The following is a 16,853-nucleotide window of genomic DNA, read 5'->3' on the forward strand; positions in this document are numbered from 1 at the left end:
ACAGTACATCAGGAGTCACCCCTCCCCCCCAGAGTTTAGGGGAGGCAGGACTGCATTTGCTGCTGCTGTGGAGTGAACTCTCCATGGTGAGTTAACTTGAAAACTTCCTGGGGCTTTGAGTTCAAACTGCTCAGGAGAGCGGTCATGATGGGCATCATGAGGTAGTCCGGAGGCCATTTACAGTGATATAACCAAAGTGCAGTGTCTTCACTGATGCTCTGTCACTTAAACTTTGCCGAAAAAAGCTCTATGCCTCTCGTCAAGGTGGTTTTATTTTGTCAAAAAAATGGCAGTTCTGTCGGGGGGGGGGGGGGGGGGGGGCGGCGGCGGTGGCATGTGATTGCACTGTGTACACCACCACTGTTTTGTTGATAAAACAGTCTAGTGTAGACGAGGCCTAAGATGCACAACAAGACAGTATGAATGCAAAAATCCCCTTGAATAATGGTGAACAAGTACACGTGCCAGTTTAATGTAGAAGGAATTGCATCAACAGCATAAATAATCATAGATAACGAACGTTTACTTTAAGTACTGCATAGTTTAGAAGAAGCTAAGTTGGCCACGTGATCTTGTTTAAGTCAACTGGCACACAAGTTGCAGTCCAAGGTTTTAATAAATATTTATGAGTATATCATACACAAATATATTAAAGCTGAATATATTTTTCTGCCAGGACTTCCAAGTGCAAATAAGTATTGTCCCCCTCAATTCTGATTTTTATACTGTATATTATACAAAAATTATGCTCAGTTGCTTTTCTTCCCACCCCAGCAGACAAAAATTCTCTTTAAAAAAAAAAAAAAAAAAAAAAAAAGATTGATGTTAATATGAAGGTTCACAAGAAAGGAACTACTCAATTAAAGGAAACATAGCTTCAGATAAGCAATGATAAGACTATTCCTCCATTAAGGAAGATCAGACATCCCTGCAGAGTAAAAGCATTTAACACATTTTGGGAATAAGTACAGTACTATTAGTTCATTATCAGTCAAAAATAGATCAGATTTCTGATTTGTTATTTTTGTCTTCACATAAAAACAGTTACATTTGGATGTTCAAAAATCATTGTACACCTACACCTAAGGTATCACTATTTACAATGTGGTGAGGAGAAAGGAAAGTTGTTTAGTTCGCCGAACATTAATCTAATAATGTAGTTGGACTGTTGATTGTCACTGGTCTATTAAACCTATGATCCATGAATGCTTCAAAATAAGCATTGCTGCTGAAGTGTGGTTGCAGATACATCCAAATGAACTGTTTCAATGACATAACAGCACTTCGATTTTGCCTTGTTCGATTTTCCACTGCTGAAGAAGGATCAAAATCTCCAGTTTACAGTGAAAAATCAAACAAGGCAGTTATGAAGATCATGTAACACAGAGTTCTGAAGCCCAGAGAGGAGGTTTACTGCTATATGGAAGTCTGCTGCTGGACACTGGAGCACAAGTGGCAGCTGCTGCAACTGTTTCCTCCTCTTCTGGCTCTTCTTGTACCTCAGTGAGACCTTCTGTCTCTTCAAATGGATTTTCCAAGCGTTTCAAAACCTTTCTGACCTAGGGAGAAATTAAGAAGGGAAAGACTGAAACTTGGATGGATAAGCAGCCTATGAAGAGCTACAAATGGAAGATGAAATAACATATGTTGATATCACTTAAACTGAATATAGAGATCTGCAATTATTTTAGTCTATTGTAGCCTTCATGAAATTCAGTTTGAGTAACAGCAATTGAGAAGCTTATATTCTTCAAAATAAAGTACCTGACACCTTTACATTAGCATTAATACTATACACAGGTTAATTGTATCTACACACTGTAGCATTCAAACGTGTGTTGAGCTAAATATGATCAAAAGTTATCACATTTTAAAATACCATTTGTCAAACAGGGTTTAAGTACAAACTAATTCTCAACATTCCTGAGAGTTAAGAGTCCATTTTATAGATGCAAAAATGGCTTGCCCATAGTCCTACAGCCAGTCAATGCAGAACAGGTGTTGAAAAATCAGAAGTTCCTACCTCCCTGCTTTAATTCACCAGATCACATGTAGTTCAAAAGAATTTGGCCCTTCATATTGTATTTTTTCCTCTTTTAACCTTGCTGCATGTTATGCAACGTCTAATCTGGATTTTAAAATTCCTTAGAGGAGGTGGTGTCTATTTTCTGAAGTATCATGCATATACAGTAATGTTAAATAATATTACTGCACCTCTGTGAAGTCTCCATTTTCAGCTGCTTCAATGGCATTTTGTGCAATGTAATTTCTCAAGATATATTTTGGATTGTTTGAATTCATAATCTTCACGCGTTCAGAATTCCAGACATCAGCATCACTAACACTTTCTATCTCTTTTTCCAATCGGACTCTGAAAATAAGCAAGCAGAAACAAATTAAAAGTTTTCTTTGGTTCAAGATTCTGTTTTTAAAATTTGGGCCTTATTTTCCTGAATTAGCAAGTGCAAACGGGAATTTCAAGATGATAAGAACATGGGCCTACGATCCTCCCTGCTGGTCTGAAAAACTCAGCCATTTTAAAATTTTACCCACAAAAACTACTTCCCACCTCAGTTAAGAACCTGTGTCAGCATCTACCAACTACAGCAAAATGAAGTGTGCAGCTTGTGCTAAGTGGCAGGCACACACAACATTGCCCTTGAAGACTTCACATATTTGAAAACATCACTGCTTATTTGAAATCTGGACAGGTAAAACATGCTACATGAGTCATAATAGGAGTGTTTCTGCACTTTCAGGAATCAATTCAAACTTTTTTCTATGCACTTTTATTGTATATTTATGTTTCTTGCATGCTTACAGTGGTAGAGATGGGATCAAGAATCAGTTCTATGACTGGTATTTAATCCTGCTATGATTCTCAGACATAGTGAAGAGGGTTGATTACAGGGAGCCAGTTGTGACTGCTGTCAGAAGTTAAAGCAGGCTCCGCCTGCCGTAAGTTACACTGCTGGTGTAATAGGCGGCTACACTATACCAACCGCTTTGTGCCAGCAGCAATTCCCACCTACACAAGAGGATTTCTGTCAAAAATCTCCAGCTATCTTAAAGCCTCTGGGCACATCTATGAAGCACAAAGTGGCCTCAGTGGTATAGAGAATGTGGCCCCATTGTTTGCTTTACTTTACTTCACAAACATGCTCTTCTAAATTCAAATACAATAAACCTTGGCAGTAAGAGTATTGCGTCTTTTCAGTTGCTTTACCTATTATTGTGTGGGTTTTTCCTTCAAGGGCAAGAACTATTAGATGGGTGAACTATGCTAACGGTTGGACAGCATTGGTGTAAGCTATGTTTTAATAATAATATTTACTGATGCACACACTGATCCAAACTAATACAATCAAGTTTAGGTATACCCTAGATTTAACAAAGTCAAAACACCCGATTGCATCTAAATGTATGTGTACCAATGCACCAAACTAAATTTAATGCTAATTAACTTCTGAAATTTCCATGGAAAAATAACATTGAGCATGTGGGTATTTTATTCTAACTTTCATAGCTTATTCACATTGTATTTCTTCCGGCTTCACCTGCATCTGTTCTATCTTGTAAGGCTTTTGAGGCTGGGGCCATGCTGTCGCGTATTTGCAGAGGGTTACGTACTATTGCTCAGTAGATACGACACTGCACAAATGTACTGCAGGCAATATATAATAATCTCACCTGTACTTCTGCAGCCACTCTTTCCAGTGTTCTTTATTTCTACTGAGTAAATCAGCTGCTGTTAACTGCTGCAGTTTAGAATATTGTTCTATGCGTTCTAATTCTTTATTTATATTAGCTTTTGTTCCAATTAACGCAAACAGTTGAGGATTAGACTGAGCCAACATTAGCATCATGGAAAGTTGTCTGCAGGGAAGAGAAAAATTATATCAGATGTTAAACTCACACTAAGAGGCAAGGACTGGCTTTTTGTAACCAGACTAGTTAAGCAAGCAATCCAAATAATGTTTTTGTCAGCGAAGCTAAATATCCAATCCCCCCACAATAAAGACTAATTTATTATGTAAAAATACACTGTTTTTACTGTTACCTCTCTCTTCCCATTTGTTTAATCCACTTCATGTGTTGTGTCAAACCTAGATTATAAGGCTGAGATTTCAAAGCCACCTAGGGGATTTAGATGCACAATTCCTACTGAAATTAGAGAATTGTGTGTCCAAATGCCCAAGACAGCTATGAAATCAGCCTTGTGTTTGTGAAGTGCCAAGCATAATGGGATGGCATAATAATGGGATGGCATAATGGCATAATAGTGCTTTCATACTACTGTAATTTATTCATTACTTCTGATGCTCCTCTGACTACAGTATTCCAAAGAGACTGCTTCATGTATAATCAACAGATTTAATTTTTATTAAAAGATTTATGTTTAGGCTCCAGATTTGGTCTACCTTAAAATTATAATCCAGTAATATCAACTGGCGTTAATTTCCTCCTTTTTCAATTTACCACATCATTGCTGGAACTCAACTGCCTATCTACTCCAAGGTGAAAAATAACCACCAGCACCTCGGTGTGACATCACACATGTACAAACATTCTTACTGCTACAAGCAGAACTTAACTCACAGACACTTCTTTATTCATACTGACAATTCTGAGAAAAAGGGTAAATGTAACTATGCTGGCTTCTGCACCATTAGGCACACAAAACGTCTATCAAACCAACAGGGAAACAATAGATCCTAGAAAAATATATAAAATCTATTATACTAGAAACGATGGAGAACATGAAGGGACAGTTTCACTAGTATGCTCTGTCTGCTCTCCATGATACAGAGCAGCTGTAATCCCTATGTAACTGGCCACCAGAGCCAGGTTTACCACTGCTCTGTATTGCTGAGTGGTGCAGAGCAGCTGCAGTGTACCAGTGAATTTGGCCCTAAAGATGGAAACTGGATGGTTCTGGGGATTTGTAACAGTATGCAGAGCATCTAATATATATTTTAATTGTATTTAGCACAGGATGTTAGTGACCGAAAGCTATTGCTGCCTGTCAGCTTGTTGGCAGTACATGTGAAAGGGGTTTTGGTGATTTAAATCTAGTTCTTAGTGAATTGTGTCCTTATTACAAAACTACCAAATTTGGCACATTCATTAGCTTACTCAGCAGATAAGCCAAGCGTGGAAAAAGACAACTAGTCTCTCAGGCCATGTTTGAAATGCCATGGCAGGGCAACACAGGAAACTGCACTGCTACTGATCATTCTGTTCCTGGTCTGTGGACAGCCTGACTGCAACTCCAGCACCTTTAAAGTCACTAAACTCACTTAAACATTAAAAAGAATACAAAAATCAGCTATAGTATCGATAGTATGCCTGAAGACACATATCAAAATGGTCACTGTTTACTTCAGTTGTACCTTGGATCCATCTGAGGCCTGAAAGTAACTTTTAATTCTTCCATGGAAGCACACTGCATGGCAATCTTTTCAAGGAAATCTTCCAATTTTAGAGGATCAGAATCTAGCGAGAAAGGGCTCAGCAAACGGAAAGTATTTGTAAAGTCTCCACCTGAACACAAGATTTTATTGTTCAGACATAAGACAGTTAATTTAATTCAACTTAAAGTTTATAGTCTAATTTGTTCCTACCAGATCCATCCAAATTTTTGAAGCAAGGTTAATTTGTGGTCAGTGGGATGCGAGTCTCTTACCAACAGTTATTTTTCTAACATGGTACACAAGACTACCAAGTTATGTCCTGTTATTTTCATCACTAACCTGTGAGATGCATAGTTTCTAGAAATTCAGAGACCAGTTTATCATCATCTTCTAATTCCAAATGAATGAGACCTAGCTTCTTCCTCATCTTCTGCAAATAATGCCTCTCAAATTCTGCATCATACTCCTCTTTGAGAATGAGTTCACTGATCTCCAAGGGCAGCTCTGGGACTAAAGCTTCAGCAAGCTTCCCTAGATTCCACTTGCAGATCTCTGTCTGTTTGTTATAAGCATAGCGCCCTGTATTATCTGAACCATTGCAAATGTGTTCAGGGTCGTATCTGCAGACAAAGAAGAAATGGTTAGCATTCGTCTTCTAGTTAACTGAGTGTATATACTGTATTAGATCCTTTAGGAGACTAGAAAGTCCAAGAAGGAAGAGTGCTTTTAGTGCTCACATTCCTCTACAACTATTCATCTAAGCATGTGCTTGCATTGCTCTTCCTCAGAGTAAACCCAAGGCTTTTCAAATACAGAAAAGAACCATGTTAGAAAATGAACAGTTTAGACATGTACAGACGTGACAGCTACAGAAGGTTAGAAAAGATTATGTCAAGGAATACAAACAATGAGAGCCAACTTAATTGGACTCACCACAAATAAGGGTTAATAAATCCACTTAGGAGGATGTTGAAAAGGAATGAAAGCAAACAGAAAAAGCATGAGGATTATTTTGCACAGCAAACACACGGTTGTACATTTCAAATAATTAAGCTATACTGACCTGTCCATAAACCCAAAAGGGCCGTAGTCAATAGTAAGTCCTACTATGCTCATGTTATCTGTATTCAGCACACCATGGCAAAACCCAACACACTGCCATTCAGCAACCATCCTTGCAGTCCGCTTTGTTACCTAAAAAACAAACACTTCAACTTTGAATATGACTTAGAAATTTCTATACATTTCAAGGGATCTACCATTTTAACCTAAGCACTGTTATTTTACAAGATGCTATTACATTACAATGTAGGGCTTCAAGTTCAGGAAAAAAGTTACTTTCACTGAGGTATGGCCCTCCTGCTCCACTAACATAGTTATTTGTCCAAAAGCAAACAGTGATTTATCCCAAATCCGAGCAACAACAGCATTGTAGCAGCATCTCCCCCAAACTAAAGGTCTACTCTTATTGAAATAAATATCAAAACTCTTACTGACTTCAGTGGGAACAGAATCTGCCCCTCAAAATAAGTTAAACAAAATAAGTTTCATTAGCCTAAATGCTGGGTGTCTGTTTCCTTTGTTTATTATCACCCTATTTTCCACTCCCACTTTCCCCCCCCCAATAGCGTTTTCTTTCCTATTACATCTACCATGGAAAGCCAGGCCATGCAACTTGGCCCTATGATCCACAAAGGTCCCTCACCCTCCTTTAGCATGTAGCCTCCTAGTTGAGTTTGGAAGTGGGGGGGTGTGTGTGGAAGAAGTGGGAACCAGAGAAATAAAAAAAACAGATACAAGAGGCTTAGAGTGAAACAACAAGGGAAGTGACTACTAGCACACGATGAAACTAAGGGCACCTATCTAACAATCAGAAGGAGGGCTTCCACAAAAGAAGGTCAGAACCACTAGACTAAGTTTAGCTAAAATGGTCCAAACTGGATAAACCTACATTAATCCAGTCTTTGCAACAAATATCCCCTGCTGCCCACTTCTACTTCCATAACAAGAGCTGTATGATTCCCCATAAGAGGAAGCGGAAGTCTGGGGAGAAAAAATCAAGTGCAAGTCTAGGCAGAAAATGCAAAGTAAAATGAATCTTATTTCAAAAGGTACTGGGTACAACAGACAAGGTTTACAGAAATGCAGAAGTGTTATATAAGGATCATCAGTATTAGATTTTTCGATGGGGGAATATCACATTCCTTAACTATGCTAAGGAAATAATAAGGATGCAAAGTTAAACAAAAAAGTCAGGAATGCCAAAATTGAAGTTTCACATACAAGATGAACTCTTCCTCATTGTATCCATGCATTACAATAGTCTTTTAATTACTTTCCCATAGTATTGTTTCTGCAGTGCACAGATTAGCTGGGGCATAGAGAAAAGGATGCAATATTATTAAATAACATATCAATTTCTTTATTTCAGTATCTGCCAACCAAAATTAAGTCTGTTCTGTGAAAACTAAAACAAAAAGTTATTTTAACTTTTAAAATAAATCTAATTTGTAAATATATTACTGAACTGAACTGCTATCACTACAAAATCACGTGGCATGGATTATGATTTTCAAACTCTCAAAACCTGGTCATATTAAAACGTATTTGCACCAGATTACTGACTTCACTTCCAAAACACCTATCAACCTGTCAAATTTCAAACTTCCCATCCTTTCTTCTAGAGCTGTTTAATATAGCAAAAGTATTTTTATAACAGTAAGGGCATCTTTACACAACACTGATTGTCAAAAATGGCAAAACTGTCCTTGCTTAAACTTTCATCAAAATCAACCAACTGGGGCAGAGATGAAGTCTGGAAAATTTCAGCCCCAGGGAACAAAGTTCCTGGAAGTTGGGAGAAACTGAAAGGAAGATTTAGAATGGAAACATTTTAGAAACCTTAACTTTATGCATCCCTCCCCACCATTTTCCAGGTCCCTCGCTTGTATGCATTACAGTGCTTTCAAGCAAAACACTTTATATGGTTTCCATGCTGCTCAGAAGGGCAATGAAAAGCCACATGCCACAAGATACTCCAAGAAGCTGCATATGTACAGAACTGATTGGTAATATGCTATAAACAAGTGTGGGTGACCCCACACTGCACTATGGCTCTATGCCAAAGATATACCACCACCACCGAGTAAAATGAAGCACAAAGATGAAAACAAAAGCCCCCTGAATGATAAAGAAATGCATAACTGCACAGTATAACTGCATACAATTATTTGTAATTCTAGCCAAGTTTTGTTGTTGGTTTTTTAAACTGCCAATGAAAAGCCTGTAATGCAATTAAAACAGGGTAATTTCCAAAGCAGTGCGCGCTGATTAGAATGAGGTTGTCTGTGCTCTACCTTCATTTAACATCCATTCTCCCCATCGCCAATTTCTACAATTACTGATTTTTACAAAAAGAGCTTGGGAAGCAAGTTGTTATAATGTAACTGAAGCCTACCACTTTAAAATGCCATTTTTAACAGGGGTAAATGTAAACAGGCATCTAAAACTACTGTAACCAAGATTTGGAAGAATGTAATCTCTTTTCTCTATTCACAAAGTGATATCAAATGCACTCACTTTTACTATTTTTCTTGTATAGTCAGTTTCCTTCTCAGAGCAAAAGAGGAAACAAAAGCATTTTATATATTATAGGCAGGGATGTCAGCCCTGCCTATTAAGGTTGTTCAACACTTCCATCATAAGACCCTGTACTCAGTTGCTTTTATCTACCAAAACTTTAACTGTCTGGTCTGAAATTTTCAATGTCAGGTATCTGCCTCAGGCTGAGTTTTTGGGGAAAAATATATCATTTCCAAGAAAGAGAAAAATATGTTGTTTTGCCTTTGTTTTGAAAAACACTGGTGACCTTTTCTTTGAAAAGGTCTTGCACCCCTATGCTTTGGAGCAGAGATCTGAAATTTGAGAGGGGAAAAGCATAACTGAATGTTCTGACTTTTGAGCATTTAAATTGTAAACCTTGAAGTTACATTGTTCTCAGTCAACATCCTTTTTTCCTTCCATATTACAAAATGAGAAGAGACAGGAAGTGACCTTTTTATATTCTAAATCATTACCTTGTCATCAGCCAGAGTCTAGACCACTCCAGCATTCTGAAGCACTCACAGAATCATAGGGCTGGAAGGGACCTCGAGAGGTCAGCTAGTCCGATCCCCTGCACTCACGGCAGGACTAAGTAATATCAGACCATCCTTGACAGGTGTTTGTCTAACCTGCTCTTAAAAATTTCCAATGATGGAGATTCCACAACCTCCTTAGGCAATTTATTCCAATTTACTATGAGCAGTCTTGTACAGCTCTTCACAAGCCAGGAGACTTTTGATGTAAGTGATTTCTTAGGTACTTTTCAATATACAGTTCCATCAGGAGTGTTTTCTCCAAAAACAATAGTAATGTTAAGATAACCAAAAGAAAAAAAAATCATAAAAAGTTAACCAGCCTATATTACTCACAAGATAAAGTTCTTATACCCTATTTCTACAAGTACCATGAAAGGAAAGAATTATCAGCCTCATACCTCTCTGAAGAAAGCAGCATTTCTCTGAACACTGTTGTCAGAGTGAGCCTGCTGGATTTCTGGATAGAAACTGCTGATCACATAATTAAGCATCTGTATTCGAATATCATTTCGGTTAACACTGGGACCTTTGCGTCCTGTGTATTCATCTGTAGGTTTAAAAATCTCAAAAGATCCAAACCTGTTTTAAAATAATTAAGACACTTCTTATTCATTTATATTACAGCAATAAACTACCATTCAGACGTTTCATTACAATCATACCATCTCCTGAGTTTAGGCCCCAGTCTTGCAAAGACAGAGAGCATCAAAATAATACAGCCCCACTGAAGCTCCACACAGCAAAGGTGTGTATCCACGTATGGCCAATTGAAGGAACAGGGGCCCTAGTGAGCATTAATGACTAATTCTTAAAAGCTTCTTTAAAACATTCAGTGGAAGATAATGATTGTGTGGTGAACATATTTTAAAAAGTAACAGCAAACTAAAATAAAATACTGCCTATACTACAAATGAAAGACATCTTGCAAAAAAGTTATCACTGTTGTGCAAGAAATTTTCCAAGCTTTATATATTTCCTATTCCTCAACCTTTCATTAGGAATTTGTTACTTTGCAAGGGACTGCAGATATTCCATAGAATCCTAATATGGTTTCAAGCAGGAATAACATTCCATCTCTAATATGTACAGTCACCAAGCCAGAAAAGAAAGATAACATTTATCAAGACCTAGATTTTGACAATTTTATTCTTTATCACAGAACCCTTTATTAAGTAGCTTTTAAAATAGTCCTCTTCCACATAATAACCACCCACCAGCATTAGGAGTATCAAAAAGGAGGCTGTTTGTCATGATTTGGGCAATAATTTTTTTTTTTAATTTATGAGGCTTAACTCCACTTTTCACAACACCACATCTTGATTTTTTGTTTTACTCCCTACTAATCAATGTTTATCTGGCAGTGTGCAAAGATGCGGGTGCATCCCATCTGTTGGCTGGAAAACACAGAGTTCCACCAGCCTAGCACTAAAGAGCTAAAATCCCTGGATGAGAATCATACACAGATGGTCTTGTCAGAGAAACAGTATATTTCAAACAGGATGTTGGTTTTGTTTTAACAAGAAAAAAATTGAAAATAGGTTTCTCTTTACCTTATAAACGTGGAAGCTATTCTCAAGACAATTGTGCATCTTTCATTTTTTGGATTTCCATCATAGAATATGTCCCGAACAACTTTTGAATCAGATGTTACACACGTTCCAGCCCTTGTTGTAGGTATTCCTAGATGAAACATGGCCTCACTGCACAGAAATTCTCTTATACTCGACCGCAGGACCTTTCGACCATCAGCTTGTCTGTAATCAAAAAATACTACTTAGCTCTTGTGTAGAACATCTCCTTTCTACATCCCAAAACCCTTTACAAAAGCAGGGTATCATGACCCCCATTTTCTAGGTAGAGAAATGAAGGCCCAAAAGTCAAGTTACTTGCCCAAAGTCACAACAGAACCCAGAATCTCCTCACTCCTAGTCTCTATTTACACTGCGCAATACTATCTTCTTAATGGTAACATTTATTTTTGGTATTAATACCAACATTCATATAGAATTTTTTATTTCAGAAGGTGGAGAAAGTTACTAGGGGAGAGGCTGTTCTAGATTTGATTTTGACAAATAAGAAGGAACTGGTTGAGAATTTGAAAGTGGAAGGCAATTTGTGTGAAAGTGATGATGAAATAATAGAGTTCATGATTCTAAGATATGGTAGGAGACAAAACAGCACAATAAAGATAACGGATTTCAAGAAGGCAAACTTCAGCAAACTCAGGGAGTTGGTAGGTAGCTCCCTTGGGAAGCAAGTCTAAGGGGAAAAACAGTTCAAGAGAGTTGGCAGTTTTTCAGAGACATAGCTTGATTTTAGTAATGCTTTTGATACGGTCTCACATTACCTTCTCATAAACAACCTAGAGAATTACAACCTAGATGGAACTACCATAAAAGAGGTGCATAACTGGTTGGAAAACCGTTCCCAGAAAGTAATCATCAGTGGTTCACAGTCAAGCTAGAAGAACATATTGAGTGGGGTCCCACAGGGATCAGTTCTGGGTCCGGTTCTGTTCAATATCTTCATCAACAATTTAGAAAATTGCATAGAGAGTACACTTACAAACTTTGTGAATGATACCAAGCTGGGAGGGGTTGTGAGTGCTTTGGAGGACAGGATTAAAATTCAAAGTGATCTGGACAAACTGGAGAAATGGTCTGAAGTAAGTAGGATGCAGTTCAATAAGGACGAATGCAAAACACTCGATTTAAGAATGAACAATCAGTTTCACACATACAAAATGGGTAATAATTGCCTATGGGGTATTATGGAAAGGGTACTGGAGGGGTCACAATGGATCACAAGCTACATATGAATCAACAGTGTAACACTGCTGCAAAACTATATAATAGAGGGAGTGTTGTAAGAAAGACACAAGACACAAGTAATTATTCTGCTCTACTCCATGCTGATCAGGCCTTAACTGGACTGGTGTCCAGTTCTGGGCACCACATTTCAGGAAATATGTGGACAAATTGGAGAAAGTCCAGAGAAGAGCAACAAAAATGATAAAAGGTCTAGAAAACATGATCTATGAGGGAAGATAGAAAAAATTGGGTTTGTTTAATCGGGAGAAGAGAAGACTGATGGGAGACCTGATAACAGTTTTCAAGTACATAAAAGGTTGTTACGAGGAAGAGGGAGAAAAACTGTTCTCGTTAACTTCTGAGGATAGGACAAGCAGCAATGGGTTTAAATTGCAGCAAGGGAGGTTTACGTTTGTCATTAAGAAAAGCCTCCTAATTGTCAGAGTAGTTAAGCACTGAAATAAATTGCCTAGGGAAGTTGTGGAATCTTCATCATTGTCTAATCTGCTCTTAAAAATCACCAAACACCTGTCAGGGATGGTTTAGGTAATACTTAGTCTTGCTTTGAGTGCAGAGGACTGGACTAGAAGACCCCTCAAGGTCCCTTCCAGTCCTACAAGGCTATGATTCTCATTATCCAAACTGCAAAAAACACAAAATATAAACAAGCAAAATAAGCTAACTGAATTTTTAAAATTTAGTTATTTAATCTAAGGTTTTATTAGCAATGTCTATTACTGAAGTTGACTCTGTCCTTTTAAAGAAATGACTACGACTTTAGAATTAGCTGAGAAAGTAACCTTTCCCCATTTCCCCCCTTAAAAATGGACATTAAATGTTGACATGGTTTACTTATCTCATGCTACTGACAAACAATCTAGTTTGAAGATAAGCCAACACTGAACACAAGTTACTGCAGTAGTTTTCAAACTGGCCCATGGCCCCCGGATGTCTACAGTTTCTGAAGCTAGTAGAAGTGCATCTAAACAGTGATTTTTTTTCTGCTAATTGTAGACTACTTCTGGACTTCAATTTTCAGAGTTTGAGTTTTTTTGAACCAGCTGAACTTAAAACAGCTAAATAACTGACACTAAAATACAGAGGATGTAAACAATAAGATTATGGCAAGAAAGATTACACATGTTAAATAATTTGGTATGGAAAGTCATACATTGACTGGTTTAACTGGCACTGGCTTACATGCCTGGCCTGCCAAACATATATTGAAGATTTTATTTATGATGGGAATTACAAACATATAAGAATTGCACTCATAACAGATTAGGTATATGGGGTTGAGAGTGAATGGTTGGTTTTGAAATGTATGATGGTAGTCATTGAATTGCATACAAACTTCTCAACCATTTTTTATTTATTCCCTAAACTTTTTTTTTTTTTATAATATACATGGAAGGTGTTGACCCAATCCTTTCATAAAAGTCTGGCAGATCAGGCAACCTGTGTATAACCCCCTAACTCCTTAGCAGGAGACACTATAATGGTAATTAAGACAATTTACTTGTGTGTGGGTATCAAAGAAAGGTAAATCAGGCTAGCAATCTCCAGCCTATTACCTTGTATTGAGAATCAAAGAATAGTTGCTAAATGTATTTTGTGTGTTTACCTATATCTTGTTAGAAGTTTAACAATGTAGATTCTAAAATTCTGTTCCTGTCTTTTAATGATTTGTTACTATATTTTATTGACTCAAAGATGTAAGATGCTGCAGGAAATATTATTTACATAGTCTTCAGCTCAATTATCTGATATAATGAAATACCTTGATAGTTTGAACGGCTAATTGCCTTATGTGAATGAATGCAACTGGCTACCTTTGTACGCATAGGAAACAGAAAATTAACTTCAAAACAATATATATTACCTATTCTTCATCTAAGGAAGGCCCTGCTGTGACAATTACGATCAAGAGGCTATCAGCCTGCTACAGAACTATAAAAGAAGCCTTGGGCCTGATCCTTTTTTATTTAAGATGTACTTAAATTTTGACAGGGAGAGTCTAAGTCACAAGATTGAGGTCTCCGGCTTCCTTTGGATCCACCCTGGAATGCTCATGGATGAATCTGAACTCTCTAAACCTGGACTGCCTATTGGACTATATAACCTTTTAAATGGATTCCAGAAAGACTTTTACATAACAGCAGCCTCATCACCTCTGCTACAAAACAGACCTAAACTTTATTCATGTCTGTATGTATATTGATTTTTAACCCCAACAACTCTTCTTTCTTTTATTAATAAATCTTAGATTTAGCAAGTAAGGATTGGCTGTACATGTGCATTTGGGTGACATCTGACATATTCATTGACCTGTTGGGCAATGTGTCCGGTCCTTTGGGCTTGGTGGAACTTAAAGCACGATGAATGAGGTTTTCAGTAATCCCTCACTGTACTAGATTTGACTGCCTGGATAGGAGCCAAAACCCAGATTACTTCAAGGGAACTGTATTTTGGCTTCTTGGTAACCACTGCGGTTAATACAGAAGTGGTTTTGTTACTGGCTTGGTGAATTGAAGTATAGAATAAATTACCAGTTTTGAGGATTGTCTGCCCTATTCTTTGCAGTTCGCCCTGAGTAAGCATCCTCAGTGTGGCCCCTCCAGGCACCATGCTCATGCCTACACTAGCTTCTTTGGGCACTGCAGCACCACTCATGGGCACTCTAGTCCATTGGTTCCCGACAAAGTGGCCCCTGAGGTCTTTCAAAGTGGCCTGTGGCTCCCCTCCCACTGGCTGCAGAAGGGATCCACTGCCTAAGTACCCAGGCAGAACGCATTGCCAGTGCAGGCTCCTTGTTGCAGCCAAGGGGACAGGAGATCAATGCTCCCCTTCCCGTGGCAAGGAGCATGGCAGTGCTCTGCCTGGGTCCGTAGGCTCTGGGGTCCCTGCTGGAGCCAGAGGGAGCGGAGCACTGATCTCCCATCCCCCTGGCTGCAGAAGGGAACTGCTGCCTAGGGACCCAGGTGGAGCGCACAGTTTCCCTGCTGCAGCCAAAGGGCTGGGAGATCCTCCTCGCTGCACTCCTTCCCTCTGGCTGCAGTGCGGAGTGGGGGGGCTGCTGGCGGAGACTGGCGGCCCTTCAGGGTTGTAAAAATTATATTTGTGATCCTCAAGTCAAACTGGTTGGGAACCACTGTTCTAGTCAGACATGACCTCAGTGTACCACGAGAGACATTAAACAGGTCCAGTTCTTGGTCCTCCCATTATCAAAATGGAAAAACGGACCAGCAACGCAATCAATGTAACTCTCTATTTAGGCACCACCATACTTCTCCCCCTACCCACCCTCCTGAGTTGTCATTAGGGTAAGAACAGGAGTGCCCCATCTACACTAACACACCCTCCCTCCCCCACAGCTGCCACCACTGCAACCACACCAGTAGTGGACACTGGGGCAAGGCATTTCCTGCAGTGCAGAGGCAGCAAAAGGATTGTGGGCCCGGACACTGCAGCCCGTACAAAACGCTTGGCAGGACGGGCTGCCAAGGGGTGAAGTGAAGGAGTCACAGGAGGGGGCTGGAAACGGCACCAGCTTAAAGCAACCGTGCACAGCCCCCCACGTCTGCAGCGCAGCCCCTGGCAGCATCTCACAAGGGGAGCCGCGGGCGCCCCGGGGACACCAGTGCACAAGGCCGAGCGGGAGGGGAACTTCTAAGCTCCAGGGCAGGCGGCCTTGCGGAGGGGTGCAGCGCCCCCATCAGCCCCTGCCCGGCAGAGCACGACTCACCCGCCCCCCTGGCCCCGCCGCGGAGGGTTACCGGGAGAAGGGGGTAAGCCCGGCCCCCTTGAGCTGCATCTCCCAGCGCTCGCCCCGCGGGCCCAGCACTTCGCCCAGGTAGATGGCCGCGCCGTCGCCCAGCTGGCCCGCGAAGCTGCCGAACTGGTGCCCGCAGTAGCAGTGCGCGGCGGGCTCCGCGCCGGCCAGCAGCCGGTTCCCGCTGAAGTACAGCGCAGCCTCGGCCTCCGCCTCCTCCAGCGCCCCGGCCGCGGGGGGCTCCAGGCCCAGCAGCGCCAGCGCGGGCAGCGACATGGCCACCAGCCGCGGGCTCTGCACCGGGCTGGGCCGCACCCGCGAGAAGCAGGCGCCGGGCACCTGCCGCGGCACGTTCTCCTCGCACGGGTCCAGCGGCAGCGAGCGCAGCGCCCGGTTATCGAAGCGCAGCGCCCCGAGCCAGGCCGGAGCCGCCGCCGCGCAGGAGGAGGAGGAGGCTGCGCCGGGCCCCGGGCTCTCCGGCTGGACAGCGAGGGGCAGCGAGGGCGGGGGCTGCTGCATGGCGCCGCTGCAGTAACCGGGAGGGCGCAGGCCGAGCGGGAGCGGGACAGGCAGGAAGAAGCAGCGCCCGCGCCGCAGCACGCCGGCCATTCACCTCGGCACCCGCCCTGGCCCAGAAGGGGGGCGGCGCAGCGATCCTGCCCCGCCCCCTCCAGCGGGGAAAGGCAATGAGGTCACGCCCACCGCCTTTCACCGGGCG

The 16,853-nt window shown here is 40.8% G+C and overlaps 1 protein-coding gene across 1 annotated transcript; it reads right to left on the reverse strand.

Moving 5' to 3' along the window:
* Positions 1-442: 442 nt before the first annotated feature.
* SELENOO (selenoprotein O) lies at positions 443-16,815 on the reverse strand. The gene is made up of 9 exons (XM_067564346.1): positions 16,140-16,815; positions 11,104-11,307; positions 9,952-10,132; positions 6,478-6,608; positions 5,754-6,034; positions 5,394-5,544; positions 3,691-3,876; positions 2,215-2,371; positions 443-1,559 (listed from the first exon to the last, which is right to left on the reverse strand). The coding sequence occupies exons 1-9, from the start codon at positions 16,742-16,744 to the stop codon at positions 1,365-1,367; spliced, it is 2,091 nt and encodes a 696-aa protein (XP_067420447.1). The 5' UTR covers positions 16,745-16,815; the 3' UTR covers positions 443-1,364.
* Positions 16,816-16,853: the final 38 nt, after the last annotated feature.

This window comes from Emydura macquarii, unplaced genomic scaffold (assembly GCF_026122565.2).
Source record: "Emydura macquarii macquarii isolate MOO-44397 ecotype Brisbane River unplaced genomic scaffold, CSIRO-AGI_Emac_v2 contig_2636, whole genome shotgun sequence".
Lineage (NCBI taxonomy): Eukaryota > Metazoa > Chordata > Testudines > Chelidae > Emydura > Emydura macquarii.